This window comes from Aspergillus multicolor (assembly GCF_047715735.1).
Source record: "Aspergillus multicolor strain CBS 133.54 unplaced genomic scaffold BDW74scaffold_3, whole genome shotgun sequence".
Taxonomy (NCBI): Eukaryota; Fungi; Ascomycota; class Eurotiomycetes; order Eurotiales; family Aspergillaceae; genus Aspergillus; species Aspergillus multicolor.
Genome location: NW_027395954.1, coordinates 1,949,562 through 1,975,747, shown reverse-complemented (window position 1 = coordinate 1,975,747; position 26,186 = coordinate 1,949,562). Strand labels below are relative to the sequence as shown.

Here is a 26,186-nt window from a genome sequence, read left to right as displayed (position 1 = left end):
TGAAGCCGACGAGCGAAGAGGAAGAAAAGTCGGGTTAGGCAAAGGGGCAGCGCAGTTCTCGATCCCAGCAGCACGAGGACGAACCACTGGGCCTCCTCGCCAGCATCAGCTCTTCTCCAACATCCAGCTCATCCATCCCCTCCTCTCTTCACCTCTACCTCTCTCTCCTACAATACCGTGCAGTCACTCATCACCAGACTCACCTCCCAACGCCAACTTTTCCCCATTCACCTTTCCGTCTCATCGCCCCCTCTCGTCCTATCTTCGCCCTGTCAGTGTACAATACGAGAGGCGGATGGCCTCAGCTTGAACGTTCTGTTCTCCGATCACGGCTGACCCGCGACGATTCGCTGGTTCACCACACGAGACGAGGAGACACTAGAGCCAGACCCTCCCAAAGAAGATTCCTGGCAAACCCGGTAAGGCGAACTCCTGCCATCTCATTCATTTTCTTCGCGTGCTTCGTCCCCATCCTCCACTCCCTTCATCCGCCCATGACAATAATGCGTTCATCCTAATTCTCGAACCCTTCCACACCCACCTCGACGTCCGCATTTCTCATCATCGCGCGCCTATACTTACAAGCAGATAGCTCGACGCTGACGACTACCAGACGCGTGATCGCTCCCTTGACGGGACTGACTGGACTCCCTGCCTTCCTGCGCGTGGGCGCCCGTCGGCTAGCTATCCTGGGCAAACACATGAACAACTGACTTCCATCCCAATTGTTTCCTTTCCATCGGCAACGGCAGTCGCTGTCTTCGAACACTCGCCGCCGCGTTTCGGACACACGCGGCTACCACCATGACCGGGGCTCCGCCATATCACCCCCAGTCTCCGACTCAGCAGTCTCGTTACGCTGTCTACTCGCCGTCGAATAAACCGCGTCATTTCTACCCGAACAATGAGCAGTATCAGCAACATCCGCCCCAGACACCCCCTGCCTTCCCGCAACCGAACCTCGCGCGGAGCCCTCACTATTCACATGCGCCTTCGCCCATGCCAGGGTCTCTACCACCATTGAACGGCGGTGCACCCCAGCCGCCACATCCATCCGATCCGTCGCCGCAGTACCAGGCACATTCAGCTGCAGGGACTCCGCAATACCTCCCCCGACCTTACTCTGGCTCCCTGCTGCCCGGTAGTGGCGCATCTCCATACGGGCCCTCTACCCCGTCCCACGCCCATCCCTCTAGCCGGCCGGATAGTCATGCTCATGTGGTGTCGCCTAAGAAAGAGCCGGAGGCACCATTCTCAATGAGCCATGGAGTTCCCCCCTACTCTATGATGCGGGAGCCGAGAGCGGCTACACCCCCGAGGGAAGCTGTACGTTATTTTGTCCATCACTTATTCAGCTCAGAGTCCCCATCTTCCTCATATCAACACTAACAAACCTCCTCTATTAACAGAAACCTGCTCGCGCCGCGGACCCAATGTCGTTTGCTAGCATCCTCTCAGGACCCACCGAAGAACAAGCTCCTCCTAAAAGACAGTCTCCTCCACCTGGATTAGGGTCGATCCATTCAGCTGCACCATCAGTCAATGCTACAAGCCTGAGTCCTCCTCCACCGGTCGCTTTTAACCCCAGAGTAAGAGATCTTGAGCCAGTTCCACCAGCTTCGTCTTCAAGATTAGAAAAGAAACCTAGCACAGACAGGCGTCGACGCACAACCGAGAAGGATCTGAAAATTAACGACATCTCGGCGAACGGTGTCTCGGAGCCTCCAAAGATCATCCGGCCTCCTCGCCGAATTATGTCTGAAAAGGAATCGGAATTGGTCAACAAATACATGGTCGAGATTGATAATGCGGACAAAAGTGATGTGGAATCTCCTGGCTTTGAGCAAGAAAAGGACCGGTATGGCCTTAAAGGGAAGAGGCGCGCCCTAGATGTCGAACGTACTGAGGGCTTTAGGCGCAAGGTATGTTCTATTCACGTTATAGAATCAACACTGTCTAACTTGACCTTAGCGCCGCCGCAACAATTATCTATACACACTCACCAAAACATTCGCGAGACAAGCCCACGCGGGTACGGAGCGATTTCGGTATGCAAACGAAGCTTCCGTCATCGCTGAAGTTCAAGCAAAGGAAGTACAGGATGAGAAAGAGCGCAAGAAAGACATGCAGCGCAAACGCCGACGAGAGAATACCGTGCGGCTGGAAATGCAGAAAAAGCTTGAAGCAGAGCTCAAGGCAAACGAGACCCAAGACTCTGCTGAAAAAGCTAAGTTTCTACGCGAAGCGGAACGTGCCCAGAGGAAGATCAAGACTACGAAACGGGCCTTGGAAGGTGTTACTTCACCAGAAGAGATTGGCGAGATCACTCCGTTGGCACCTAACCTTGAAGGGGGTACCACCAGTTCCTTCCACATCGGCCGAAGCTCTCCGTCAAGGCGCAAGTCCGGACGCGGCGGTCCTGTCACACGACCCAAAAAGTCAAAGGAGCAGAAGCAAGCCGAAAAGGACGCCGCCGAGGCTGCCTATGCTGCTCTGGAAAACGACGAGCCTTTGCCTCTTGCCCCAAGGGAGGACCCACGAAAGGAAGCCCTCAAAAAGGACGCCAAGGGCGGTCGCTCCAAAGAAGCCACGCCCATTCCAATGTCTACTTATGAGTCGAAGGGCTACAACCAGATCTATGAGCAGATCTGGAGGGATATCGCTCGTAAAGATATCCCCAAGGTCTACCGCACCAAAGTCAACTCTCTGAGCACTCGCCAAGAGAATCTGCGCAAGACGGCCCAACTAGCCAGCAAGCAGTCTCGCAAGTGGCAGGAGCGTACTAATAAGAGCATGAAGGATACTCAGGCACGCGCCAAGCGAACGATGCGTGAAATGATGTCGTTCTGGAAACGGAACGAGCGCGAGGAACGTGACCTGCGCCGTCTCGCAGAGAAGCAAGAACTTGAGTCAGCGAAGAGGGCAGAGGCAGAGCGCGAGGCTAATCGCCAGAAGCGCAAGCTCAACTTCCTCATCTCTCAGACCGAGTTGTACTCTCACTTCATCGGTCGCAAGATTCCAGGAGCAGACGGGGAGCCTGGGGACGCAGGCGTGGAGGGTACCGATGCCATGGATTTGACCCCTGCCGTAGGTGCGAAGGTCACCAATTTCGAGGACCTTGACTTCGATGCGGAGGACGACACCGCCCTTCGACAGGCTGCCATGGCCAATGCTCAAAACGCGGTCCAACAAGCTCAAGAGAGGGCGCGTGCCTTTGATGACCCTAATAAGAGCACCATGGACACGATGGATGATAGCGAACTGAACTTCCAGAACCCCACGAGTCTGGGCGACATCGAGATCTCGCAGCCAACCATGCTCACGGCTAAACTAAAGGAATACCAGTTGAAGGGCCTGAACTGGCTCGTCAATCTGTACGAGCAGGGTATTAACGGTATTCTGGCAGACGAGATGGGTCTCGGTAAAACGATCCAATCCATCTCAGTTATGGCTTATCTCGCCGAAGTCCATAACATCTGGGGTCCCTTCCTGGTCATTGCACCAGCATCAACCCTTCATAACTGGCAGCAAGAAATCACCAAATTCGTTCCTAATATCAAGGTTCTGCCTTACTGGGGTAATTCGAAAGACCGCAAAATTCTCCGCAAGTTCTGGGACCGCAAGCACATTACCTATACTAAGGAGTCGGAGTTCCACGTGCTTGTGACATCCTACCAACTTGTGGTTCTTGATTCGCAATATTTCCAGAAGGTCAAGTGGCAGTATATGATTCTTGATGAGGCCCAGGCTATCAAATCATCCCAGAGTTCGCGTTGGAAGAGTCTCCTTGGTTTCCACTGTCGTAACCGTCTTCTTCTGACAGGTACTCCTATCCAAAATAACATGCAGGAGTTGTGGGCTCTTCTCCATTTCATCATGCCCACGCTTTTTGATTCCCACGACGAGTTCAGCGAATGGTTCTCTAAAGACATTGAGTCTCACGCACAAAGTAATACGAAGCTCAACGAGGACCAGCTCAGGCGTCTACATATGATCTTGAAGCCTTTCATGTTACGTCGTGTCAAGAAGCATGTCCAACAGGAGCTTGGTGACAAGGTCGAAAAGGACGTCTTCTGTGATCTTACGTACCGTCAGCGTGCGCTGTACGCCAACCTACGAAATCGCGTCAGCATCATGGATCTCATCGAGAAGGCTGCTGTCGGTGACGAAACGGACAGCACAACGCTAATGAATTTGGTTATGCAATTCCGTAAGGTTTGCAACCATCCCGATCTGTTTGAACGGGCTGAAACCAAGTCACCTTTCTCTCTCGCACATTTTGCAGAGACCGCATCTTTTGTGAGAGAGGGTCACAGCGTCGACGTCGCCTACTCGACGCGCAACTTGATCGAGTTCCCAGTGCCACGACTACTCTGCAAGCCTGACGGCCGCGTTGATATGCCAGGGCCCAATAACTCTAAGGCCGGTTTCTGTGCCAAGTATCTATCGCACATGATGAACATTTTTACACCGGAAAATATCAAGCAGAGTGTGGAGGATGACGGTGCATTTTCCTTCTTGCGATTTGTGGATACGTCGGCTGGAGAGGCGTTTGAGTACTCCCATCAAGGTTCCTTCGAACGTGCAGTCCGTCGCCGCGGGCGGGCGAACAGGTTGTCCCGTCTCAACGTCGTTTATGATGAAGATGAATCTTTGTCTGCAACAATGCCTCACACTCTGTTCAACATCGCCGAACGTAACGACCGTCAAGCCGTATACGATATCGCAGAGGAAGGCTACATGCGTCAACTCATGACTGTCTCTCAGTCAGTCTATGAACAAGAGGGGATCAACGTCATCGAACCTTGTGCTGGGCCTGCTGCATCGGCACCCCCGATCACTCTTGTGTCCTCAGGCCAAGACGCCCCTATCGAGACGGAGAATGCTTTATTCAACATTCCTGTTCAGCATGCCTTGTTCGGCACTCCTACCAAAGCCATGGAAGAGCAGATTATCGAGCAGCAGCTGGACCCTGCACCTTACTCTCTTTCTCCGATGTTGCCTGAGCCGCTTTCAACCAAGGGTCGCTACACCCACATCGAGGTTCCTTCGATGCGACGATTCGTTACAGATTCTGGCAAGCTCGCTAAGTTAGATGAACTCCTCCGTGAGCTGAAGGCAGGAGGCCACCGTGTGCTCCTTTACTTCCAGATGACGCGTATGATCGACCTCATGGAGGAGTACCTGACCTACCGCAACTACAAGTATTGTCGCTTGGATGGAAGCACGAAACTGGAGGATCGTCGAGACACAGTGGCTGACTTCCAACAACGCCCCGATATCTTCGTGTTCCTTCTGTCGACACGCGCTGGTGGTCTGGGTATCAACTTGACTGCCGCCGACACTGTCATCTTCTACGACTCTGACTGGAACCCGACGATCGACTCGCAAGCCATGGACCGAGCCCATCGTCTTGGTCAAACCAGACAGGTCACCGTGTACCGACTCATCACTCGTTCCACTATCGAGGAGCGCATTCGTAAGCGGGCCTTGCAGAAAGAGGAGGTGCAACGAGTCGTCATTTCAGGTGGTGCAGCCGGCGGTGTTGACTTTAACACACGCAACCGTGATAGCAAGACCAAGGACATTGCCATGTGGCTTGCTGATGACGAACAAGCGGAGCTCATCGAACAGAAGGAACGGGAAGCTCTCGAGCGAGGTGAAACTTTTGGTGCTGGTAAGGGCGGCAAGAAGAATGCCCAGAAGAGAAAGAGGGATGTTACATTGGATGATATGTATCACGAAGGTATGTGTCGGACAATCCAAGCAACAGCAAACCAGCGCAGTCCTAACCCCTCCCTCATAGGCGAAGGAAACTTCGATGATGCTAGCGCCAAACCATCAGGAGCTGCGACCCCTGTATCAACGGCAGAAAACATTGGAACACCCTCGGCCGGCACACCTATTCCCAAACGAGGACGTGGCCGAGGGGGGAAGGGAACGGCCAAACGAGCGAAGACCACCAAAGAACGACTACGTCTTATAGACGGCGACGGGGGCTTGGGTAGTTAAAACTGACGAGTTGTTGATTTTCTGTTCTTATTGATGCATGACGGCGTTTGTTCTTCTGGTCCACTCGGCTTTCCTTCCCTACTGCGCCATTTCTTCGGTCTTGTTTCACTATCATAATTTCCTTTACCTTCTTCCTGGGGCAACCTATATTTGGTCTGTATTAACACTATCATATGTCAAAGACAAAGATGGCGATTTGATGTGCAGTTCCCAAGAAGAGTGGAACTCAGCATGATGTCAGTTGGACGTGACAGGTATTAGACATGTTGTTCGTACACATGCATACACCTTGAGAGCTCGCGTGTACTTATAATTTCGCAACTATAGGGAGTACTTTCTGCATAGTGAACACACAGCTGACTCGAGAGCGCCACTCATACCTCCAGTTACCGAGTACAATCACCGACCTCGCAGGTGGCCTGAGTATCACGGGCGGCGACCCGGGATTTGTTCCACACAAGCATTAGCCGCGGCCGGCGGGCCATGGTCCGTACTGGCTTCCACGAGCATGGCACTTTATACAATACATGACATACTTAACGCTCTTATACTTTCAACCTGTAAACAAATCTTCCCAAGGGCATGCTTCAGGGCGAGTGCGGGCAAAGTTCGGCGTTGTCTCTTGACTAATATTCGTGATACGCATACGGAGTACGCTTGGTAATTTTTCTGCGGTAACATTACTCAGACTCAAGTCTCGATCCAGGATGCCCGGTCTCGCCCGCCAATCACCAAGCCCAGGATGTCAGCCACTAGGCCTGAAGTGGCAAGGCGCCTCTCACCCCACAGTCCTGGTCTCGGTCACAGTGTGTCAGTCACGGGCTTTGGCTGCCGAGATTTGCACCAAACGTGAATCCCGTCGCCGCCGCGTATAATTACTAACCCCGATCCCCCTCTCACCTTTCTATCTGACCCTCTTCGTCCCCATTCCCAATTGCTTGCTCACTCGCTCTCCATCGATCCTACCCAACGTCCATCGCAATGGAGGCCCTTCTCCAGCAGTCTCGGGCCATGTGTCCGTTTCTTAAGCGCAGCTCCCCGACCACCCTCCGCTCGCTCTCTACCTCGACTCGTCCCAGCACCAGCCCCGGCGGTGGTACCATGACCAATCTGCAGAGGATTGCTCGCCGCTGCCCGGTCATGAGCAAGGCTCTTGCTGTCCAGAGTGCTCGCATGACCGGCACCAAACGGTTCACCTCCTCCGCGGCTGGTGTCCCTGGTACCGGTGTCCCCAAGCCTACCCGGGCTTCACCGGGGAAGAGGGCGCTGCACTCGACGGGAGGAAATGGTGCCAACATGAGCACTGAGTTCCACAAGGAGGCCCAGCAGAGTACGTCTTTGGCTACGTGTTTGGCACTTGCGCAATTGCAGGAATCATACTGACTGCGGATTTTCTTTTCTAGTTCACCCTGGCCTCTCCAAGACCACAACTCACGCCGCGGCCTCAGCTACCGTGTCTGCCCCCCCTCGTGCTCCCACGGCCACGCCTTTCGACTACAATGCTTTTTACAACACGGAACTGCAGAAGAAGCACCAGGACAAGTCGTACCGCTACTTCAACAACATCAACCGCCTCGCTCAGGAATTCCCCCGCGCTCATACGGCTTCAAAGGAGGAGAGAGTGACCGTCTGGTGCTCGAACGACTACCTTGGTATGGGACGCAACCCTGAAGTGCTATCCGCCATGCACAACACACTTGATACCTACGGAGCCGGCGCGGGAGGAACCCGTAACATCTCCGGACACAACCAACACGCGGTCGGACTGGAGAGCACCCTGGCTAAGCTCCACGGTAAAGAAGGCGCTCTGGTCTTCAGCTCGTGCTACGTAGCCAACGACGCTACTCTGGCTACTCTGGGCAGCAAATTGCCTGACTGCGTGATTCTGTCCGACTCCCTCAACCATGCCTCGATGATTCAGGGCATTCGTCATTCCGGCGCGAAGAAGATGGTTTTCAAGCACAACGATTTAGTCGACCTCGAGGCGAAGCTTGCGTCGCTTCCTCTCCACGTTCCCAAGATCATTGCGTTTGAATCGGTGTACAGTATGTGTGGCTCTATTGCGCCGATTGAGACGATCTGTGATCTCGCGGACAAGTACGGAGCCATTACCTTCTTAGATGAGGTCCATGCCGTGGGCATGTACGGACCTCACGGTGCTGGAGTTGCTGAGCATCTCGACTATGAGGTGTATGCTTCTCAGGACACCGCGAACCCCATCAGCACCAAGGGCACCGTTATGGACCGAATCGACATCATTACCGGTACCCTGGGTAAAGCATACGGATGCGTTGGTGGTTACATTGCTGGCTCGGCCGCTTTTGTTGACACAATCCGCTCCCTCGCTCCTGGGTTCATTTTCACTACCTCGCTACCCCCTGCCACAATGGCCGGGGCCGATGCCGCCATCCAGTACCAGTCCCGCCACCAGCAGGACCGTGTCTTGCAGCAGCTGCACACTCGCGCTGTCAAGCAATCATTCAAGAACCTAGACATCCCGGTCATTCCCAACCCGTCTCACATCGTCCCTCTCCTCGTCGGTGATGCCGAGCTCGCCAAGCAGGCCTCGGACAAGTTGCTTGAAGAGCACGGCATCTACGTCCAGGCCATCAACTACCCCACCGTCCCTCGCGGCGAAGAGCGTCTCCGAATCACCCCCACTCCCGGCCACACCCAAGAGCTCCGTGACCACCTCGTCGAATCAGTCAACGCCGTCTGGAACGACCTCGGCATTAAGCGCGCAAGCGACTGGAAGGCCATGGGCGGGTTCGTCGGTGTTGGTGTTGAAGCTGCCGAGCTCGAGAACCAGCCCATCTGGACCGATTCCCAGCTGAACATGCAGCCTAACGAAACCCTCGAGGCTGCCGTGGAACGCGAGTTCCAGGCCGCGGTCCCTCGCATGAAGGCCGGGAACGCCAACGCAAAGCCCATCGGCTCGATCGCGGCTAACCCCATCGGTGGCCCGATCCCTGTCGCTGCTGCCGCTTAAGTGACTCTCCTCGCTTGCGGTGGCTTATGGGTTGTGGTATATATGTTCTCGGTCTATATATAGCCCTCCCGTCCGCTCCTTACATAGTTCGTGAAGACGCAGTGGTGGAACTATCTCGCCATATCATGATGGATGCTCAGCAGGACCGGCCCGTCATTAATATTAGGTCCAATTCAGGATTGTTCATACACTAAACTTAACTTTCTTCATCGTAGATTATAGCTTGTAGCTAGTAGGTTCTACATTTCACACATGTTTTGCAAAAGTTAAGGTTCATACTTGTGATGAACTAGACGACCGGTCTCATGAGAATCTAACATCTTGACTCTCTTAATTGGTATTCACAATAACTCAACATCTCTAAACGCCGTATACACACATATGAAGCACCCTTTTTTGCTATTCCTTATAAAACATACTCCTCCGTCTCACCAAAAAAAGCCTGTCGATCTACCTCCTACTCCCACCAGCCCGACTAACCTTGGGAAACTCAACGGGAATCCTAAGACGCGCGACCCTCCTCGTGGCAGCCTCAGCCTTTCCGCCCCGGATACCAAACTTGGCGAACTCCGTCTCCCTCGGCTTATCAACCCTACATCCCAACTCGCGGAAATACTGCGTGATCTTCGCATTATCAAGCTGAAGGTCATCGCGCAGATCAGACGGATCCGTAGCCATCTCATTAGGCGAGTTACCGCCGTTCGGCGTGGGGACACCATCCTTAACAGGCTGAGGCGGGAGATGCAGCGTCAGCGCGCAAATAGTAGTTTCAAGAAGCAGGATATCGTTCGGGGAAACGGTTGAGCCATTGGGCGCGAACTTGCGGCGGATGCCGTCGATGATCGGGTCGGGGATTGTAGATTGTGAAGAAGAAAGGTCGTCGTTTGCGTTGTCGGAGGAGGATTTCGAGCCGCCGGATAGAATGCGGCGGAGGTCGTCGCGGCTTGGGAGGCGCTTGTTGCCGCGGCCTTTGCTTGAGCGGAGAGCGCGCGCCAGCTCGAGGAGGACGAGCACGAAGCGCAGGATCTGGAGGTATGTTGTGTTTCCGGACTCGACGATGTCGTCGATGCGCGAGGAGACGTAGCGCGATGTCGTGGCGACTGTGAGACCTGCGGATATTGTGTCCTGCCAGTCCTTGATGGGCAGTTGGCGGAGGGTGGCGTTGCCGTTGGGGATAAGGGTTTCGAGCGCGTAGACTTCCGAGGGGTGTTTTGCGTCGAGGTTTGGTTGGGGTAGGGGCTTCGCGGCTTGGACTTCGGCTTGCACGGCGGCGGATTTGGCGGCGATGTCGAGGGCTGATTCGGCGGGCATGGAGCTGAGGAGGGCGGACTCGGCGGCTGTTGCAGTGCCGGAGGGAGCGTTGGAGAGTTGGGCGTTCTCGGCCTGGGATTGCGTTGCCTTGCGAGATTTCTTCGTACCGAAGGTGTATGTAAGGTCGTTTCTCTGCTCGCGCATGGTTTTCTGTGTAGGGAATCGCTGGTCAGTCGCTTTTACTACAAGGATTCTGTAAGATTCGCAGCATACCGTCTCTTCATCCTCGCTTTCTTCCTCTTCCTCTTCCGCCTCAGCAGCCTTCCGGACTGCGCCGCGGAGCGTGACCCGTCTAATCTCGACAAATTCCCACGTCTTGCTCGCCGGGTCCACAACTGCAACGTAGTGCTTCAACTGGGAGTCCGCATCGTCATTCGCCTCGCGGCCGATAAAATCCAACTTCGGGTGCTCAGAAGACTGCAGCAGTAATTCCGTCGATGCAATTCCATCATTGCCGGAATGACGGTTAGAACTGTGGCTGCGAGTTTTCAGGTATGGGTCAAGGCGGATGTTGGGCTGTGAAGTGACACCGGGGGTGTTGACTATGACAAATTAATCAGCACTGCGTGCATTGAGATATCAGAAGAAAAGACGCGGTGGAATGCGTACGCAGTACTGGAGCAAGCTCGCTGTCGTCGTGGATCAAGCTGGCGGATAGTGGAGGCAGGCTTTGCAGGTCCAGTGCGGGCTTCTTGGTAGGGCGTTCATGACGATCAGAGGCGCGCTTGCGCTTCTTTTCAGCCTTGTCTGAGGCCATTGTATGAGTATATAATCGTCAAAGAATTGAGTAGCTGGCTGGGGTTTCGTGGAGCGCAAAGTCGTTCTGCAAAAAAAGGTTGGAGAAAAAAGTGAAGGCGGTGAAGCAAAGGCGGAGAAGACGCAGCCCATAGTGACAACACAAAGCTCAAGGAATAGGATTGGGGAAGGCGGATGCGTTTCGCGACTATCGCATAGGTTGATGAATGGGATGATTATTGGGCGATTTGGGAATTACGGACTGCATCTACAAGTCTACAAGTACAAGGTACCATGATGCGTTTGCGAACTTTTGTTTCGTGATTGAGGGTAATAAACTTTCGAAAACCTTTCCACAACTCCAGATCCTAGGTGCATCAACTGAAGTCAATGTCTAAGACCAGAGGTAAATTGACCAGCCCCCATGATAAACTCGAAAGAAACCAGTGACGTTCATAACAAGTGATCCATCAGTCTTCCACTGATTCCTCCCAACCCCACTAAGCACATCGACCCCTCCGAGGATAACCCCGCTTAGCCTGACGAACAATCGAAACCGTTGATGAAACCGCGGAATTGGATGGACATTCGCAATCGCTTGCGTTGAGAAGGTCCAGTTGAACGGCGAGTTCCGAAATCGATAAGTAGTGAATGTAGAAGCAGTTGTATGTTGCAGACCAGGCAGGCCTCGTTGGAGGTGAACCACGAAACGATCATAACCGGAAAATCATCATCGTGACGTCGTCATTTATTTGTCGTGTTTAGCGTTCAACACCGAGCTTAACATGAGAAGCTGAGATGGATGGGGCGAGTTGTTTATTTGCTGCGATGAAGTTAGAACCAATTGAGCTTCGATTCTAAGCTCGGAATTAATGAAGCTCACCTTCTAGCCCTCATCTTTCTTCTCTTACGCTTGAGACGGCGAACGCGCTTCTTTCTCCACTTGGCTCTCATCTTCGTAGATGGCTAGTAGGCAATTAGTCAACTGTTTGGTAGGATGATTGTGGCCATTGTGGCCATTGTGGCAGCTGGGAGAGCTGGTACTCACACTTCTGCGAGGATGAAAGGATGGGTGGAAGAAGGATGGACCTGCGGGAGCGGAAGAGCTACTTAAGGTTGTGTGCGTCACAAACCCTAGTCATGTGATACGTCACGTGCGGGTCTTGCTCTGTTTACCGAGCCCAACAGCAACGCATCGAATATGACAATTCAAAAATGGAGTGGATTTTATGTGATAATATATCGGGATAACTTTTTTCATTGATTAGAAGATATGCTGGCAAATATGCTGGCATATTGTTAGGTATTAATCTTTTTGGGTGTATGGTCCAAGCCCTAGCCCTATCATGAGCTTTAGGAGGACCTCATTTAGAGCATCATCAATTCATTATTAGGCCCAATGTCCAGCCCCTAGTACTGGTAACGGAACTTGGTCGCCAGGTCGCCCAAGGCTTGCTCATTCTCATCAAGATGACTAGGATCACCACTCGCCAGAACTCGGGCCTTCTTCTGGTTCTGATGCCACAATGCCGCGAAGTAAGCGCAGCAGCAGGCACAAGAGAAGGCGAGGAAGGATACACCGATGCTAAAGCCTGTGTGATAGTGATTCACCTGATCCTTCGCCAGGAACGAATATGTGGAGATGATGCCGCCAACTTCAATGCATGTTAGCGGTACTGCAACGTGCAGCAAGGTGCTGGGACCACTTACTATTGCCAAACCCTATCTGCCAAGCAGTTCCAACACTGCGCCGTCGATGGCCACCTAGGTTCATAGCATACCAACAGACGACGACAGGCATTGCGCTGTAGCATCCCGACGTGACCAGGAATAACGCACCATACTGGACATCACGGTTGTTGTGCACGTTCAAGAGGATACCAAATCCAGCCATGGAGATCAACATGGGGATGATGGCGAATGCGAAACGGTGTCGGAACTTGTCGGATAGGTATGCGATGCACATGGAAAAAGCAAAAGCTGCAGCCCACGGGGGAATCGAGTACAATTGCGTTTGGATCTCTTGAAGTTGGTCAGTACGGTGACAGACAGAGAAGGAAACAACTTACGTCCATAGCCGTATGATTTGATTATGGTTGGCGCAAAGTAAGCGTATCCTAAGGGATGTTAGCTGTCAGTACTTCTTTAGATTCGAGCCACGGGAGAACTGACCATAAGCCGTGACAACTTGTCCGAAGTAGGCAAAGCCAGCGATGAAGATCTTGTCTGGTAATGAATGTCAGAACACAGGAACGCTTCCAATAGATGGCGAAAGTGACTCACAATCCCTGAAAACATCCAGAACCTCACGCCAGCCCATATGGGTGTCATGCCCAACTTCTCCGGAATCCTGGGCCAACTTTGCTCGCATGTATTTGCGCTCTTCGTCGGAGAGCCACTTGGCTTCTTCAGGGAAATCGGGAAGGAAGAAAAACAAGATGATTGCAACGACAGCAGTGATCAAGCCTTCAATGATGAAAACCCATCTCCATCCTGCAAGGTTGCGGACACCGTCCATCTTGCCGAGGCCACTGGCAAGCAAACCACCGAATGCGCCGGCCAACGAAGTAGAACTGAAGAAGAAACTAAAGCGCTTCTGGGCCTCGCTGCGCTTGTACCACATTCCTAGCAGATAGAAACCTAGAAACGGTTACACAAATGTTCGAGTCGGACAACAGTGGGGTCATCACTTACAACCAGGAAACATGCCAGTCTCAAACATACCTACATCCTATTGTTAGCCTCTGTGGTATTGACCTGGCGTGATTAAACCTACCCAGAAACCAACGTGTAGTCATCAGTCCACCCCAGTTGGTGACCAAGCCCTGGCAGATTGTGACAACGCCGAATAAGAACATGCACATGGACACTGCATCAATTAGCGCTGACACAACCCACATAATGAGCAAGCCCTTGATACGTACACCAGACATGAGGCCGCAACTTCTTAAGCAGAATGTTGGAGGGGATCTCGAAGATAATGTACGGGATGAAGAAAATGGTCAAGGCAGTGTTGTACTTTGTTCCATCCGCAATGTGCAAATCGTCCTCCATGCCCAGGGCTGCCGCGTTGCTAATGTTGACTCTAAAACAAGGTTATATTAGCTATGTTTCTGGATTTTCGAAAGCCAAAGGTGGAAAGATCGTACCTATCCAGGAAGGCAAGCAGATACATAATGCACAGGAAAGGAACAACGTGCCAATCCACCTTGGCCATCAGCTTGCGCTCGGTGGTTGACGTGAGCGCAGGCAGATCACCAGGCTGGGGCGATTCCATGCGCATCTGTGCCTCGTCGGCCTTTTCGCGTGAAGGGCTGTTGCTCTTTCCTATGGTGATTTGTATATCAGCACCTGAGTAATAGCGGGAGTCAGTGTAGCACGTACTCAGGAAACCCATGATGTCTGTGATGCCACCTGAGTCTGGCACTGGGAACTGAGCGAAGATGTTTAAAAGCAACAGGCGCAGTGAGTCAGAAGAGAAAAGCTATTTAAGTGAGAGCCCGGTGTGTTACCCCAGTGAATCACGGGGTGAATGGGAGAAGGGCAGGCCGGTTTCGGCTTCCGGCCGAGCTCGGAGTTGGGAGCTGCTATTCCGGAGTTAACAGGGGAAGCCCTAGCTGGAGGAGAGTGACGGTGACAATTCACAGTACGCAGAGGAGGGGCTGAAAAGAGGTGCAGGTAGAGAAAAAAGGAAAGAAACCAGGAGCAGCCATGCTTTATAGTGGAAATAATGCATCGGAAAAATGCCAAAAATTCCGGCACTGATGGCAAGCAAACATCATCACAGGCTGAAGATCGCAGAGCTGCGCCCATAGAACCAGGCAAGGATCTTCTGGAGGAACAGGCTAGCGATAGCCCAGCTGAAAGGAACCCACTCCACATCAAAGAAATAGTAATCCGCTGACTTGTCTGGACTGTGTAACTTGGTGTTTCATACATTCAAGCATCTAAGCATTCGGTGTAACTCTATTGTAAGAATTGGCAATGCTTGCCCCTCGGACCCCTCGTGTTGACCCGCCCAGCGGTGGACAGAGTCCCTGACTCCCTTTCCCCGACGAACACCCTGGCCCCGTCGGTTGCTCGGCTTCCCCGCAAGATCTCGCGGCTATTATGTAACAGTCTGAGATCGAGTTCAGATCCATTTCATTGCACATGCGGCCATGCGTACCACGGAGTACGGGCTACTGTACGCCCAAGACAGTGTACTCTGTATAAGTCAGTCCGCTCATCTGACCGCGCTTGGTAAGGATTAATAAAGCTGCTGGGGTTTCCCGACAGCCCGACCTGCATCAAAATTCGTGTATTCAGCTAGAAAGGTACTATTAATATTACAGCCTCTGCCAATCATCGAAAGTAAATGGTAACAGTCATATTCTGCCAACAAAGCTGTCTATATACGGAGGCTTATCGTTGGCCTGTGCAGTCGGCCCACTGCTTGATTATTCTACCACAGCTCTTCCCCATGCTTTTTCCAAGTCGTTATCGTCAGCATTCGTCGTGACTGTTGAGTCCTTGGCGGGTGACTCGTCCTGTCCAACTATCACCGGTGATGAGGAGGCAGAGGCCGGAACTGCAGCTGTTGCATTGGAAGAGTTGGTGCCCGATTCAGCGCCGAGAAGCTCGGAGTCAAAGTTCGAACTGTACACCACCGCCGCGAACGCCTCCAGCTCTCGTACACCTTGATCCATTGCATTTACATAGATGTTCGGTGGAGACGTCCCGTTGCCAATGGCATGAGCTTGCCGAGCAAGCACGGCGAGAACATTCGCGAGCTTCGTCTTGAGCTCCGAATTCTCCCTGATCGGAACTACCGTCGCGACCGACGTAAATGATTGAGGGGCTGTCACCGGCCCAGCGGACTTGAACGCATCCATCTTACACTGCTGTATCAGCGTTTCGAAACATTCGTTGTTGAGTAGCATCTGCACGCGAGTAAATGTTGGGGAATCGATCAAATCAGCCGTCTCGTCGAGAAGATGTCGCAGCGTCGCAGCTGTCTGCGGTGCTGTGGGCTCTGTGGCCCCCAGGACGCCGGACACGTCTAGTAGTTGGTCCTCCTCTTCTCGGGGAGGAAGCAGATAAGGGAGCCATTTTCGGTGTCTTCAAGCAGAGTCAGTAAAGGTCTGGTTTCGCTCAGAGACTCGGGCGCGTAAGGAACCATACTTTCTCTCTTCTTCCGTGGCACCTTCAATCTTCTTTCGAACCTGAAGAGTCAATTCCGACAGTTTGTCAAACGTAATATCATCCCTGGGGTTAAGAGGCCCGAACGCTTCCACGACCGCGGCTTGGACCTCCTCCACCAATTGCTTCCAGCCGCGGTGGAGCAGCCACCAGCTAAATGCAAGGTACCGCCGGTTGGTCTCAAAATCGTTTCCGAGCGTCTGGGTCAAATCATCATCATGATCCTCTAACCTGATTGTTGAAGACTCTGCGGGTGTGGCCAAGGATATCACGCTCGAAAGGTAGTTCCGCCGACCGAGGAGGTTGAGTTGGACGCGCGTGAAGATTGTCAACAGGGATAGTGTGTATATGAGGGTAAATGCGCGGGTAATCGCTGAACCCTGTCAGTTCCGCAAAAACGAACGCCCCATTGACTTAAACGGTCCATCTAGAGGGTGGCTGCAGCAGGGGTGAAAGAAAGACGTACAGGTAATCTTGACCTCATTCCAAAGCTGGGTTTTATTCCGCTTCGGCTGGGGCGCATCCCCTTCAACAATCGATTCCCCGAGTTGACTCGTCCGCAGAAACGATTCGCTCGACACGCTTTTCCGATCATCTCCCAGTAGACTAGGCGCAACAGAACTCATGTCCGACCCCGTCGCCGTCCCCTCCCCAGCGTTGAGACGGGCCAGCCGCTCCGCGCGTTTCTTTTGCAGTTCCTTCGTCAGTTCCTCCACGGGCAGGGCGTCTAGGATGTTCTCGGCTGCAGTCGGTAATAATGCTAGGACAGTGTATGTACAGTCGGTCTGGTTCTGCTCGAATCGTCGCCGTAAGCTGCGCGATGAGCACGACAGTCAGCCTGCATTCGCCGACCATGCGAATAGAGTGGGGATAGGACGAAACGCACTTCTCACGGGCGATACGGTCACTACTCATACGCTCTCGTGCTTCAGAGATCTTGCCCAATACATATTGGCCTGCCAGGTAGCCCACACCGATGACGCCTGTGCCGATTGCGAGGGTCTTGCGATTGCGCCGGAACCAGCGCCTCGAAGCACTGATCATGGTGGAGCGAAGGGGTCGGGTTCAGCTTCAATCCAGTGTTCGGCCAATGCAGTTCATTATATAACTCGAGTAAGTGTTCAACAGGAGAAGAAACGCAATAGTTGGGAAGATGGAGCGAGGCGAAGGTGGACGTGACAAGTGATTGATGGCGATTGCAGCAACCGAGAATGACGGTCGGAGAATGGCCAGTTCAGCGGCCTCGGCTAAACCGATCGACTGCCTTATGATAAGGGGACGTGGACGACAGTGCTCGTTAGATGAGCAGTGTGGTCCTGACATTAGGGGCACAGGCTCCCCTTTTCCGAGGCTTACTGACTTTCTGAGTTTATCATGGCCTTGCTTACTGCTGAGTCCTGGCCTGTATGCTACTCCAGCTCCGATTCGGAGCTACTTTGACTTTGCTGTACAGGATGCTGAGGTCGTGGGACCCGCTATGTAACATGAGAATCAATAATACCGAGCTGATAGCCTGATAGCGGGGCACTCGCTGGAATTCGTCGGGTCAGATCCAGACTCTGGTTCTCTCCCCGGACATGGCAGGGCAGCTGATTCCCTGTCCCTTTCTTCCATGACGAGACAAAGCGTCCTTCACCACACACCACCATGCATTCCCCTATGATTTTCAGTTCTTCATGAACCTCTATCTTTACAGTCCAGTCTGACTTTATTTGCCACCTCTTCCGACCCCCCAAACCTAGCTTTCTTGTCTACTCCAACATCCATCCCGGCTTATCTTCCCCCCACGTAGCGGAGCTATCCCCCGACCAGCTCTCCGTCATACTCATAGCAGGGCCACTGAAGCCACACCACCACCTCTCCCTTCAAACCAACTCAGTGACTCAGGCAGTCAAACCACTTTACAAGTTCTACATCTCTCCGCCTAATCTCTATTGACGTCGCTTCCTCCGCCCACCGTCTCTTGTCACTCCATCCTCCCCGCCACCTCCTCGCAGTCCTAATGGAGCCCCGCAAATCCCCTCCGGAGTACTTTCTAGAGATCTTCGCCGACACGACGACAGTCAGAGACGTGTTAAAAGGTCCGTGTCAATTCCTACACAGTTGATTCTAAGCTTCCAATCTTCATACTGATTGACGCTGCGTCATACCAGGCGTCCTCAACCTAATCTTCTTCCACCGATACTTCCCATCAATCCGCCCGACCACATTCGACGTGCTCGATTTCACACTCCCTGTCATCAACGACGTAGACCTAGAGACCCTCATCGACTCGCGCATCAGCTCGCTAGTCCGACAGCACTCCTCGTCTGCCCCGGGAGCCCATGAATCAAGCGGCGTGCGCGGGCGCATCGCCGTCGAGTTCTACGAGAAGAAGCGCAGGCGCTCAAACATGTGGTTTACGGGTCTAGCAGGGAAGGGCGAGGAAGAGGTCTGCTGGGAAGTCTGGAATCTGGATGTGACGGTCGCTACTCCACGGACGGAATCGGGTATGTTTGGACTAATCTTGGATGCCAATGTACCTGGCTAACACTTTCGCGATCCAGAGCGCGCAAAGGTCCGCAAAGCAATGGAGAATATGTTGCAAAAGGCTGCGCTCAAGATCCTGGCTGTGGTCAACCGCGATAAAGATCACATACCCCCTATCACCACCACCGATTCCAATCCGTTTCCATATCGCATCATCCTGAATCCACGTACGGATGGCTGGCAGAACCGGTTCGGTCTATATTAATCATGGAATGCTTGTCTGCGGGACAACATGTCGAAGGAGGGCAATCTGCTGGGCTACGGTACCCAGTGCTACTTAATAACTACTCAATAATCACTTTCTCCGAGGTTAGGAGTGTCCTCTCCGATCCCATTTCCTTCGGCTATCGACTGTATTGGGGGATTGACGTCGTTCATTGCGTTACGCTTGGATAAAGATATCAATGAGAATCGCTCGCAAGGAAAACTGTGCTCGAGGTCATCCAAGAGGATAAATGAATCAGAAATGACTATCGCTCCTAATGAACGAGACCAGCTCCCGCTCTTAAATCCACCAACAATCGCAGACGTTTCTACAACAGGAAACTCGTGCCAAAAAAAAAAGAAAGAATCAAGACCAAGTCCATGCTCTTGCTATACGACCACACAGCCCACTTCCACCACCATACTGACTCCGGCCGAGATCAAACGGCGGTGTCGCAGATGCACCGGCAACACCTATTTTGTCCCCTTACCAATGCGCAATTAATAGACCTGATCTGCAGCTGTCGTTCGACAAACTACAGAGCTCAGATTTACGGTCGGTCTATTTACTGCGACTTGGTAGCGGCATCAGCCTGGGCCCGGAGGTTGGCCGAGGTGGAACCGCTGTGGAAGTAGCGGCCAACAAGGGGCTGCAGGAGAGAGTTGAACACAACTTGAGCACCGCTAGAGGGAACGTCAACCGAAATATTCCTATCGCGTCTGGGGTGATAAGCTTACCTAGTCTGGGGAAGAGCGAGCCAGAGAACAAGGGCAAACTTGAAGATGTAGTAGAAGGCTATGATTAGATGTTAGCACGCAAATTCATGGCTAAGATGTCCTAGAAGGACTCACGGAACCAGTAAGGAGCGCTAATGGCACTCTCGATAACGGTGAAGAAGGCGTAGACGACCCAGTACTAAAGTTCACACGTAAAATCAGTCCCAGGCCGTTTGACGATAATGTATCACGTGCGAAGCGACCTAAGCGCTTGCTAGGGAGTAAGGGAATCACGAGAACATACAGTCAACCACTAGATCACAAGATATGTCAGTACGCTCAATGCTGGAATTTGAGGGCGGCTCTGCTCACCTGAGTGTCATCGGCCTTTCCAGCGGAGAAAAGAGCGTCGAGGGAGTAGTAGGTGGGGAGAAGGAAACCAGCCAGGTTGACAAGCAATTGGCCAGCAATGTTGAAGAAGACCAGGAAGGTGTAGATACCACCCAGACCGAGGATCACGTAGACCTTGGGGACAGAGGTCTGGCGCTCGAGGTTGTTAAGCACAGGGTACTTGGATAGCTGTATGGATCAAGCTAGTTAGCTCTTGTGTGCCTGGTGGGAACCCGAAAGAGAAAACGAAGCACAAGTGCGACGAAGAGCTAACGAGTCATCGGAGTGTACAGTAGAGAAGTTACTCTGCCCAGTGCGACAGAAGGAGGTCAACGACCGATAAAATAGTATTCTCAGAGGCTGATTTCAGACCTCGTCGAAATACCGCACACACCGAGGACAGCGCCCGAAACGCACAAACAAACTTACCTCCTTGTCGAGCTGGGCGATGGTGTGCTGAGCACGGTCCTGGAAGCTAGCCATTTTTTTAGAGGTGTTATATAATTGAGGAGATTTTGTGATAGTAGATAGTCGAGGGCTGACTGGAAATGTTTTAGGGACAACGAGGAAGAGGGTGATGTGGAGGTTGGTTATCTTCGAGTCTGAGAGATGACGAGCGGGTCCGGCGAATGACGGTGTGCTTTTGGCACGTGACTTATGACGTTTTCCGGCTGCTGGTCGTGTGTTGATGGCTTGACTATGACGATTGATTTCCAACGGCTAGCAGGATCGTCTACTACAGGATTACTGTGAGGAGTCCGCAAAAAGAAAACTAAATGTCCGTCCATGTCAGGATTACCGAGACCAATTCGTAAACGACACAAGTCATGGGAAAAGGACTCTGGATCTAGTAGTAGCATCGCCAATGCAAAAGAATAAGCACTAAGAAGCAAGCAAATAAGAGGAAACGGAGTACCACTAAAATAGACATATTGGTGAAAACACTTCCCTTTCGTCCATCGAAGAGAATAGAATCGGACAGCGCCGTCAGCCAGCATAGCTCATTTGCCGCCCAGTCACACATAACGCCACCACGGGTCCCAGAGGAATAGTACATGCTGAATCGACTTCAATAAAAACAGTGTGAGAAAGTAAATGTGCAAGCCTCTGCAAGATATCTTTAGAACAAAATATGTATCAACAACGATCCATGGAGAACGTCATTGAAGATCATTCATGCCAGGCATAGCACCTCCAGCGTTGAACGTAAGTTTCAACTTCGGTTGTCCTGGTGTGGCAGCCGCGCTGGGAGTGTCACCGACGGCGGACATTGAGTAATCGTTCTGAGTTGCGGGCGAGCCGTCGAGGTTGGCGAACTGCGGATGAGCTTCGATCTCTTTGCTCAGCTCAGCGAGACATCGAGCCTGTGATATTGTAAGTTAAGGGCGACAATGCTTGCCAGTACATGTAACTACTTACCTCAATGTCATTAGCATCCTGGAACAGGATACTGCCGTCTTCGTTATAAGTCCGAGCGTTCTGGCAAAGGAGACCGATGTCATTCCGAAAGTCCCTCAGATTCTGATATTCTTCGCGGTTGATCTTCTTCTTGATCATGTCCATAGCGATGGGGTTCTGAATGATCATGTAATAGTCGGGATACTGCGATTTGGGTGGCGGTTTCATGAAAGGCTCAATGATTGCCCGCGTAACAGGTCCATCTTCGCTATCAGACGAATCGGCGGGTAGCTCTTGTTCCATGTCCATCAATGCCTGGTAGACATTGTTAAGGATCTGCTGTAGAGCAGCCCGATCATCTGGGCTCAAAGTCTCAATGGGCTTGGCTTGTCTACCCCTCTTACGCTTGGGCTGGGGCGTCTCCTCGGCTAGCTCGTCTGCCTTCCGTTTTGGAGCAGGACCTCGCCGGCCGCGTTTCTTGGGTTGCGGTGTCTCAGAAGTCTCTCGCGATGGTTCAGGCGAGGACTCGTCACCTTTGCGACCACGCTTCTCCTTGTTGGTGCGGCGTTTCTCGACTCTTGCTTCTTTTCGTGCGATTGCTTCTTCGATGGTGTCGTCATCGGCGTCCACGGCCATAAGCCATTGCTCTTCGGTGAGGCCATCATCATAACGAGTAACCTTGCGCTCACGAGCACCACGACCCGCTAGCTCAATCTCGGTGGTTTCTTCCGGAACCGGGTTCTCCTCAGTCATGTAGATGTCGGGGAGTTCATTTTCACCCAAAAGACGCGGCAGTTTGTGGCCAGGGCCGTACTGACTGGTCTTCTGGCGTTCCTTATCCATGCGCTGGAAGATTGTCAATTCTTCATCCGACCGAGCCATTATGTCGTTCAAATCATCGTCATCCATCTCATCTTGGTCGCCAGTTTGCTCTGTACCATCAGCGGTCTCGAGAAGAGTACGCAAAAGTGCATCACGCTCCTCGTTCGTCGACTTATTATCGAACTTTCCTGCTTGAATGACCTTGCCGTCCATGTCAAGCTTGAACTGGGCACGCTCGAGAATCTTCTCCTCGACGGAGTTAGAGGTGATGAGTCGCAGAATCCTGACTTCGTTCTTCTGACCAATACGATGCGCACGATCTTGAGCTTGGAGATCCTGGTGAGGGTTCCAGTCTGAATCGAAAATGATAACAGTATCCGCGGTCTGCAAATTAAGACCAAGACCACCGGCACGCGTCGAAAGCAAGAAACAAAAATACTCAGAACCAGGAGCATTGAAGAGCTTTAGCAGGTCTGATCGATCATCGGACTTGGTGGAACCATCAAGACGCAGGTATTTCATGCCACGCAGACGAAGGAAATCCTCCATAATGTTCATGATTTGAGTCATTTGGAAGAACATCAAAACACGATGACCAGTTGCCTTGAATTTTGGAAGAATACGATCGAGGAGTTCGAACTTGCCAGCAGTACGCCAGATCAAATCGTTTGTGCCTCGTCCAGGATTCACTTGATCTTCCACTTGCTCAAAGACGAAAGGGTGGTTGCAGAGCTTCCTCAACTGCATCAACATGTTACTGAGACCACGCATACCAACCTTACCACCCTTGCCATCGCTAACGACCATCTTATTGTGCGTAGCAAGTTGCTTGTTGAGCTTGGCCTGTAAGGCAGAGAAGCGACATTTGATGACTCTTTCCTGCTTGTCAGGCAGGTCCTTTTCGACATCCTTCTTCAGACGTCGGAGCAGGAATGGCCGGAGAACCTTGTGTAGGCGACGAATGACAAGGAGCTGCTCTTCTTCGCTCAAATCCATACGGTCTTGTCCACCGGTGTTGGCGAACGGCGTGTTGAACCACTCATCAAAGGACTTCACGGACTTGAAGATATTTGGTAGTACAAAGTTCAGCAGCGCCCATAATTCAGGGAGGTTGTTTTGTAAAGGGGTACCCGTCAAAATCAATCGGTAGCGGCTAGTGTAGTACTGAGAAAGAGTGCTGCTAAGCTTGGATTGGGTGTTTTTCATGCGATGACCCTCATCGACAATCATATGCGTCCACTTGATCTTGCTCAGAATAGGTCGATCCTTGATGATGTATTCGTAAGTCGTTAAGAGAACCTGAAAATTACCCCAACGGATGTTTTGTTGCTGTTGCTTACGAGCGTTCGGCGGACCCTTGTAAACGATCCTGGAAACAGACGGTGCCCACTTCTCAAACTCGAGGTTCCAGTTCGTCAGAGTACTAAGAGGGACGATGACCAAAAATGGGCCATTGTTCCTCTTCTTCTCAATGATATGCGTGATCAAACTGATAGTCTGGATTGTTTTCCCAAGACCCATCTCATCGGCCAAAATACCGTTAAGATTGTTGTTGTAGAGAGAAATCATCCACTGCAACCCCTTCATCTGGTACTCTTTCAAGGTACCGCCAACAAGGATAGTAGGTTGTTCGGTAATCTCCTCTCTGATACGGTGAGCAACCGCGTAGTAATCAATCTTCCGCCGGCCCTCGCCTTCCTCATCGCTGCCAGACGCAATATCTTCATCCTCATCATCCTCAATTTCATGGTCTTCACCATAGCGTTCAGCGAGATTGCGTTGCTGTTGTCTGACCGACGCAGCGAGCTGTTTGAGGAAACCATCGGTCTGGTTAAGAAGATGAGATATACGAGAATCTTTGGCCTGACCAAGCAGTTTCAAGTATGTCTCTTCGTCATTGGCCTTCAGAGCTTGGAGACGCTGCTTGGCAGTACGCTCAACGCGTCTCTGCTCTTCGCGTTCCATGTGTTGGTGGTGCTGTAGCATCATGCGACCAAGCTTCACAGCACGTGAGCGTTGCTGGTTCGCCGCTTCCCGAAGTTCGTTACCATGTTGAACGATCGCTTGGAGATGCACATCTTGCTTCCTCTTTTCTCTCGACTCGCGAGCGTCGCGCTGCTGCTTCTCAAGTTTCTCAGTGATCCGAGCTTCGCGCAGTGATTGCTTCTTCATACGCCGATGGGTGGAACGATTGGCAGTCATGCCAAGGTTATCATAGTGAAACATCTCATGCTGGATCTGTTTGCGAAGAAGTCTCTGTTTAGGTAACAGATTAAGCATTCTATACTCAATCAAGGCCTTCAACTTCAAAGAATCATCGCCCGTGGCCGCATCACTTTGGCCTGAGTTCCATACACCAAGATTCGCAGGGAGTGCAGCAAGTTCCGCTTTCCGCGCATTGATTCGGTTATATAGTGCAATTTCCCGCTCCTCACGCACTTGCTCCAAGTCAATACCCGGTGGCATCAGAGCTGGTATGCGCATACGATGAGCCCGGGAAGCGTGATCCGTGAAGCTGACTGTCTTCGGGATCAGGTCATATGGGGACTGGAAGTCCTCGTAGAACTCTTTGGCGCTGGACACATCGGTAGTTGACGCAACTTGGTCTGCCTTTCCCTGAGAAGCATTTTCCAGCACATTTTCAGCCGCAGCGACACTTTCAGACGGCGCAGGGGTGGAGACTTTTTTGGACATAAAAAGTTGCTGCTGGACGCGCGGCGGTATTTGTAGGTTCTTCGTCAGCATTTTGAAAGCCATTATTTGATTGCGAAGTGTCTGCAATTGATCAGCAGAAAAGCTACCACTGGCTGCCGGCGCGCCCTTCTGCGAATTCTGTTGAGCAGGCGTGGAGACCACATCTTGGACAGCATTGTTGGGGGTGGCGCTTGGATTGGCCAATCGGTCTATAGAGCGAACAATGGTAAGCATAACTCATGGTAGAGGAACATTTAGATGACCCTTACTGTTGACCCCATTCGTCGCGGCAGGCTCCTGATTAGACGAACCATTCTGCTGCTGCTGACGTTGAGCCTGGAGTTGCTGCTGCTGCGCTATTTGTCGCTGTTTTTGATAAGCTTGTTGTCGCTGAACTGCGGTGAGAAGATTGTGGGCTTTGAGGTATTCGGGGTCGTCGTGGCGGACGCCTTGTTCCTGCATCTGTTTGTATTTCTGCAATGGTATTAGTGATCAGCGACAGAACGAAGTTAAGTGATGTTTGTTTGAAGGATAGTGAGACCAATTGAGTTCAATGACTGGGCAAGGGAAGAGCTGAGATAGGCCATCCGTGGGCATGACAACAAATCAAGACAAACACCATACCTGAAGGGTTTCTTGGATGTGCTGCTGAGTCAAATTCGGGGGCAGGCCCATGCTCGCCGGGGCGACATTATTGGAATTTGTCTGAAGAGACGTCATGTTTGGGCGCGTTTTATTGTTTATTCATAGGTCAAAAGAACACGTCGGGTCCAGTTTTTTATGCGACAACTTCCAGGTCAGGCCGAGGGTGAAACACGCGGAAAAGGAATTCGTAAGAGTAATTGCTAATTCGCGGTAGTGAGGCGACAATACGCGCAAAAACACGAAAGCTATAGACCAGGGAGGTGTTTTGTCGATGAATGCGACAGGTAGCGATCTGTATCAGCACCTTGGCGATACGATTCGTGATGTTTAGACTGGTCGGGGGGCACAGGGCGGTAGGCGATCAAGATGAGAATAGGCAAGAAGGGGAGAAGGGGAGGGCAAAAGCGATGTTGGGGTGGGGAGAAAGACCCCAAAAGGAGGGTGGATGTTGAAGAAAGCGCGTGGAAATCCTGTCTTGATGGAATGGCGATGGAGGGACGGGGCTTTCGCGACTTTCCGTGGTGGTCGGCGGTGCTTGGGGGGAGAGTTGAAGTTTGCC

General features: G+C 52.1%; 8 protein-coding genes across 8 annotated transcripts; 3 read left to right on the top strand and 5 right to left on the bottom strand.

Annotated features, from left to right (window-relative positions):
* Window positions 1-360: 360 nt before the first annotated feature.
* Window positions 361-6,270, top strand: ino80 (chromatin-remodeling ATPase INO80). The gene is made up of 4 exons (XM_073733816.1): window positions 361-1,326; window positions 1,410-1,922; window positions 1,972-5,746; window positions 5,807-6,270. The coding sequence occupies exons 1-4, from the start codon at window positions 805-807 to the stop codon at window positions 6,010-6,012; spliced, it is 5,016 nt and encodes a 1,671-aa protein (XP_073588187.1). The 5' UTR covers window positions 361-804; the 3' UTR covers window positions 6,013-6,270.
* A 723-nt stretch (window positions 6,271-6,993) lies between these two features.
* hemA (5-aminolevulinic acid synthase HemA) lies at window positions 6,994-9,001 on the top strand (the record flags this gene model as incomplete). Its single annotated transcript, XM_073726478.1, has 2 exons — window positions 6,994-7,342; window positions 7,416-9,001. The coding sequence occupies 2 exons, from the start codon at window positions 6,994-6,996 to the stop codon at window positions 8,999-9,001; spliced, it is 1,935 nt and encodes a 644-aa protein (XP_073588186.1).
* Window positions 9,002-9,301: 300 nt separating this feature from the next.
* On the bottom strand, window positions 9,302-11,093 carry BDW74DRAFT_146605 (DNA-directed RNA polymerase I subunit RPA49). Its single transcript, XM_073723387.1, has 3 exons — window positions 10,922-11,093; window positions 10,526-10,854; window positions 9,302-10,462 (listed from the first exon to the last, which is right to left on the bottom strand). The coding sequence occupies exons 1-3, from the start codon at window positions 11,067-11,069 to the stop codon at window positions 9,452-9,454; spliced, it is 1,488 nt and encodes a 495-aa protein (XP_073588185.1). The 5' UTR covers window positions 11,070-11,093; the 3' UTR covers window positions 9,302-9,451.
* Window positions 11,094-11,345: 252 nt separating this feature from the next.
* Window positions 11,346-12,113, bottom strand: BDW74DRAFT_146603 (uncharacterized protein). The gene has a single exon (XM_073723386.1). The coding sequence runs from the start codon at window positions 11,762-11,764 to the stop codon at window positions 11,582-11,584; it is 183 nt and encodes a 60-aa protein (XP_073588184.1). The 5' UTR covers window positions 11,765-12,113; the 3' UTR covers window positions 11,346-11,581.
* Window positions 12,114-12,457: 344 nt separating this feature from the next.
* Window positions 12,458-17,272, bottom strand: BDW74DRAFT_165901 (MFS transporter; the record flags this gene model as incomplete). Its single annotated transcript, XM_073726477.1, has 12 exons — window positions 12,458-12,702; window positions 12,758-13,067; window positions 13,189-13,268; window positions 13,331-13,687; window positions 13,742-13,771; window positions 13,824-13,916; window positions 13,972-14,132; window positions 14,197-14,309; window positions 15,694-16,147; window positions 16,211-16,601; window positions 16,695-17,041; window positions 17,115-17,272. 12 exons carry the CDS (start codon window positions 17,270-17,272, stop codon window positions 12,458-12,460), a joined length of 2,739 nt encoding a protein of 912 aa, XP_073588183.1.
* A 789-nt stretch (window positions 17,273-18,061) lies between these two features.
* BDW74DRAFT_81310 (autophagy-related protein 101) lies at window positions 18,062-19,152 on the top strand. Its single transcript, XM_073733814.1, has 3 exons — window positions 18,062-18,309; window positions 18,382-18,717; window positions 18,775-19,152. The coding sequence occupies exons 1-3, from the start codon at window positions 18,231-18,233 to the stop codon at window positions 18,960-18,962; spliced, it is 603 nt and encodes a 200-aa protein (XP_073588182.1). The 5' UTR covers window positions 18,062-18,230; the 3' UTR covers window positions 18,963-19,152.
* A 474-nt stretch (window positions 19,153-19,626) lies between these two features.
* Window positions 19,627-20,868, bottom strand: yop1 (putative membrane biogenesis protein (Yop1)). Its single transcript, XM_073723385.1, has 5 exons — window positions 20,498-20,868; window positions 20,051-20,257; window positions 19,983-19,991; window positions 19,814-19,877; window positions 19,627-19,757 (listed from the first exon to the last, which is right to left on the bottom strand). Exons 1-5 carry the CDS (start codon window positions 20,549-20,551, stop codon window positions 19,696-19,698), a joined length of 396 nt encoding a protein of 131 aa, XP_073588181.1. The 5' UTR covers window positions 20,552-20,868; the 3' UTR covers window positions 19,627-19,695.
* BDW74DRAFT_146583 (putative RSC complex subunit (Sth1)) lies at window positions 20,829-26,146 on the bottom strand. Its single transcript, XM_073723384.1, has 4 exons — window positions 25,607-26,146; window positions 25,252-25,456; window positions 21,488-25,191; window positions 20,829-21,432 (listed from the first exon to the last, which is right to left on the bottom strand). Exons 1-4 carry the CDS (start codon window positions 25,700-25,702, stop codon window positions 21,229-21,231), a joined length of 4,209 nt encoding a protein of 1,402 aa, XP_073588180.1. The 5' UTR covers window positions 25,703-26,146; the 3' UTR covers window positions 20,829-21,228.
* Window positions 26,147-26,186: the final 40 nt, after the last annotated feature.

What these genes read in the sequence shown, in the direction of transcription:
- ino80 (XM_073733816.1), top strand. Translation starts at nt 805, where the DNA reads ATGACCGGGGCTCCGCCATATCACCCCCAGTCTCCGACTCAGCAGTCT. An exon ending in CTGAGGGCTTTAGGCGCAAG is followed by an intron (nt 1,923 to 1,971) that starts GTATGTTCTATT and finishes ACTTGACCTTAG; the next exon opens with CGCCGCCGCAACAATTATCT. An exon ending in GGATGATATGTATCACGAAG is followed by an intron (nt 5,747 to 5,806) that starts GTATGTGTCGGA and finishes CCTCCCTCATAG; the next exon opens with GCGAAGGAAACTTCGATGAT.
- BDW74DRAFT_146605 (XM_073723387.1), bottom strand. Translation starts at nt 11,069, where the DNA reads ATGGCCTCAGACAAGGCTGAAAAGAAGCGCAAGCGCGCCTCTGATCGT. An exon ending in CGAGCTTGCTCCAGTACTGC is followed by an intron (nt 10,855 to 10,921) that starts GTACGCATTCCA and finishes AATTTGTCATAG; the next exon opens with TCAACACCCCCGGTGTCACT. An exon ending in AAAGCGAGGATGAAGAGACG is followed by an intron (nt 10,463 to 10,525) that starts GTATGCTGCGAA and finishes TTCCCTACACAG; the next exon opens with AAAACCATGCGCGAGCAGAG.
- BDW74DRAFT_146603 (XM_073723386.1), bottom strand. Translation starts at nt 11,764, where the DNA reads ATGATCGTTTCGTGGTTCACCTCCAACGAGGCCTGCCTGGTCTGCAAC.
- BDW74DRAFT_81310 (XM_073733814.1), top strand. Translation starts at nt 18,231, where the DNA reads ATGGAGCCCCGCAAATCCCCTCCGGAGTACTTTCTAGAGATCTTCGCC. An exon ending in AGTCAGAGACGTGTTAAAAG is followed by an intron (nt 18,310 to 18,381) that starts GTCCGTGTCAAT and finishes GCGTCATACCAG; the next exon opens with GCGTCCTCAACCTAATCTTC. An exon ending in TACTCCACGGACGGAATCGG is followed by an intron (nt 18,718 to 18,774) that starts GTATGTTTGGAC and finishes TTCGCGATCCAG; the next exon opens with AGCGCGCAAAGGTCCGCAAA.
- yop1 (XM_073723385.1), bottom strand. Translation starts at nt 20,551, where the DNA reads ATGGCTAGCTTCCAGGACCGTGCTCAGCACACCATCGCCCAGCTCGAC. An exon ending in TCGCCCAGCTCGACAAGGAG is followed by an intron (nt 20,258 to 20,497) that starts GTAAGTTTGTTT and finishes TGATCCATACAG; the next exon opens with CTATCCAAGTACCCTGTGCT. An exon ending in TAGCGCTCCTTACTGGTTCC is followed by an intron (nt 19,758 to 19,813) that starts GTGAGTCCTTCT and finishes ATCTAATCATAG; the next exon opens with CCTTCTACTACATCTTCAAG.
- BDW74DRAFT_146583 (XM_073723384.1), bottom strand. Translation starts at nt 25,702, where the DNA reads ATGACGTCTCTTCAGACAAATTCCAATAATGTCGCCCCGGCGAGCATG. An exon ending in ACATCCAAGAAACCCTTCAG is followed by an intron (nt 25,457 to 25,606) that starts GTATGGTGTTTG and finishes ATACCATTGCAG; the next exon opens with AAATACAAACAGATGCAGGA. An exon ending in CGCGACGAATGGGGTCAACA is followed by an intron (nt 25,192 to 25,251) that starts GTAAGGGTCATC and finishes TTCGCTCTATAG; the next exon opens with ACCGATTGGCCAATCCAAGC.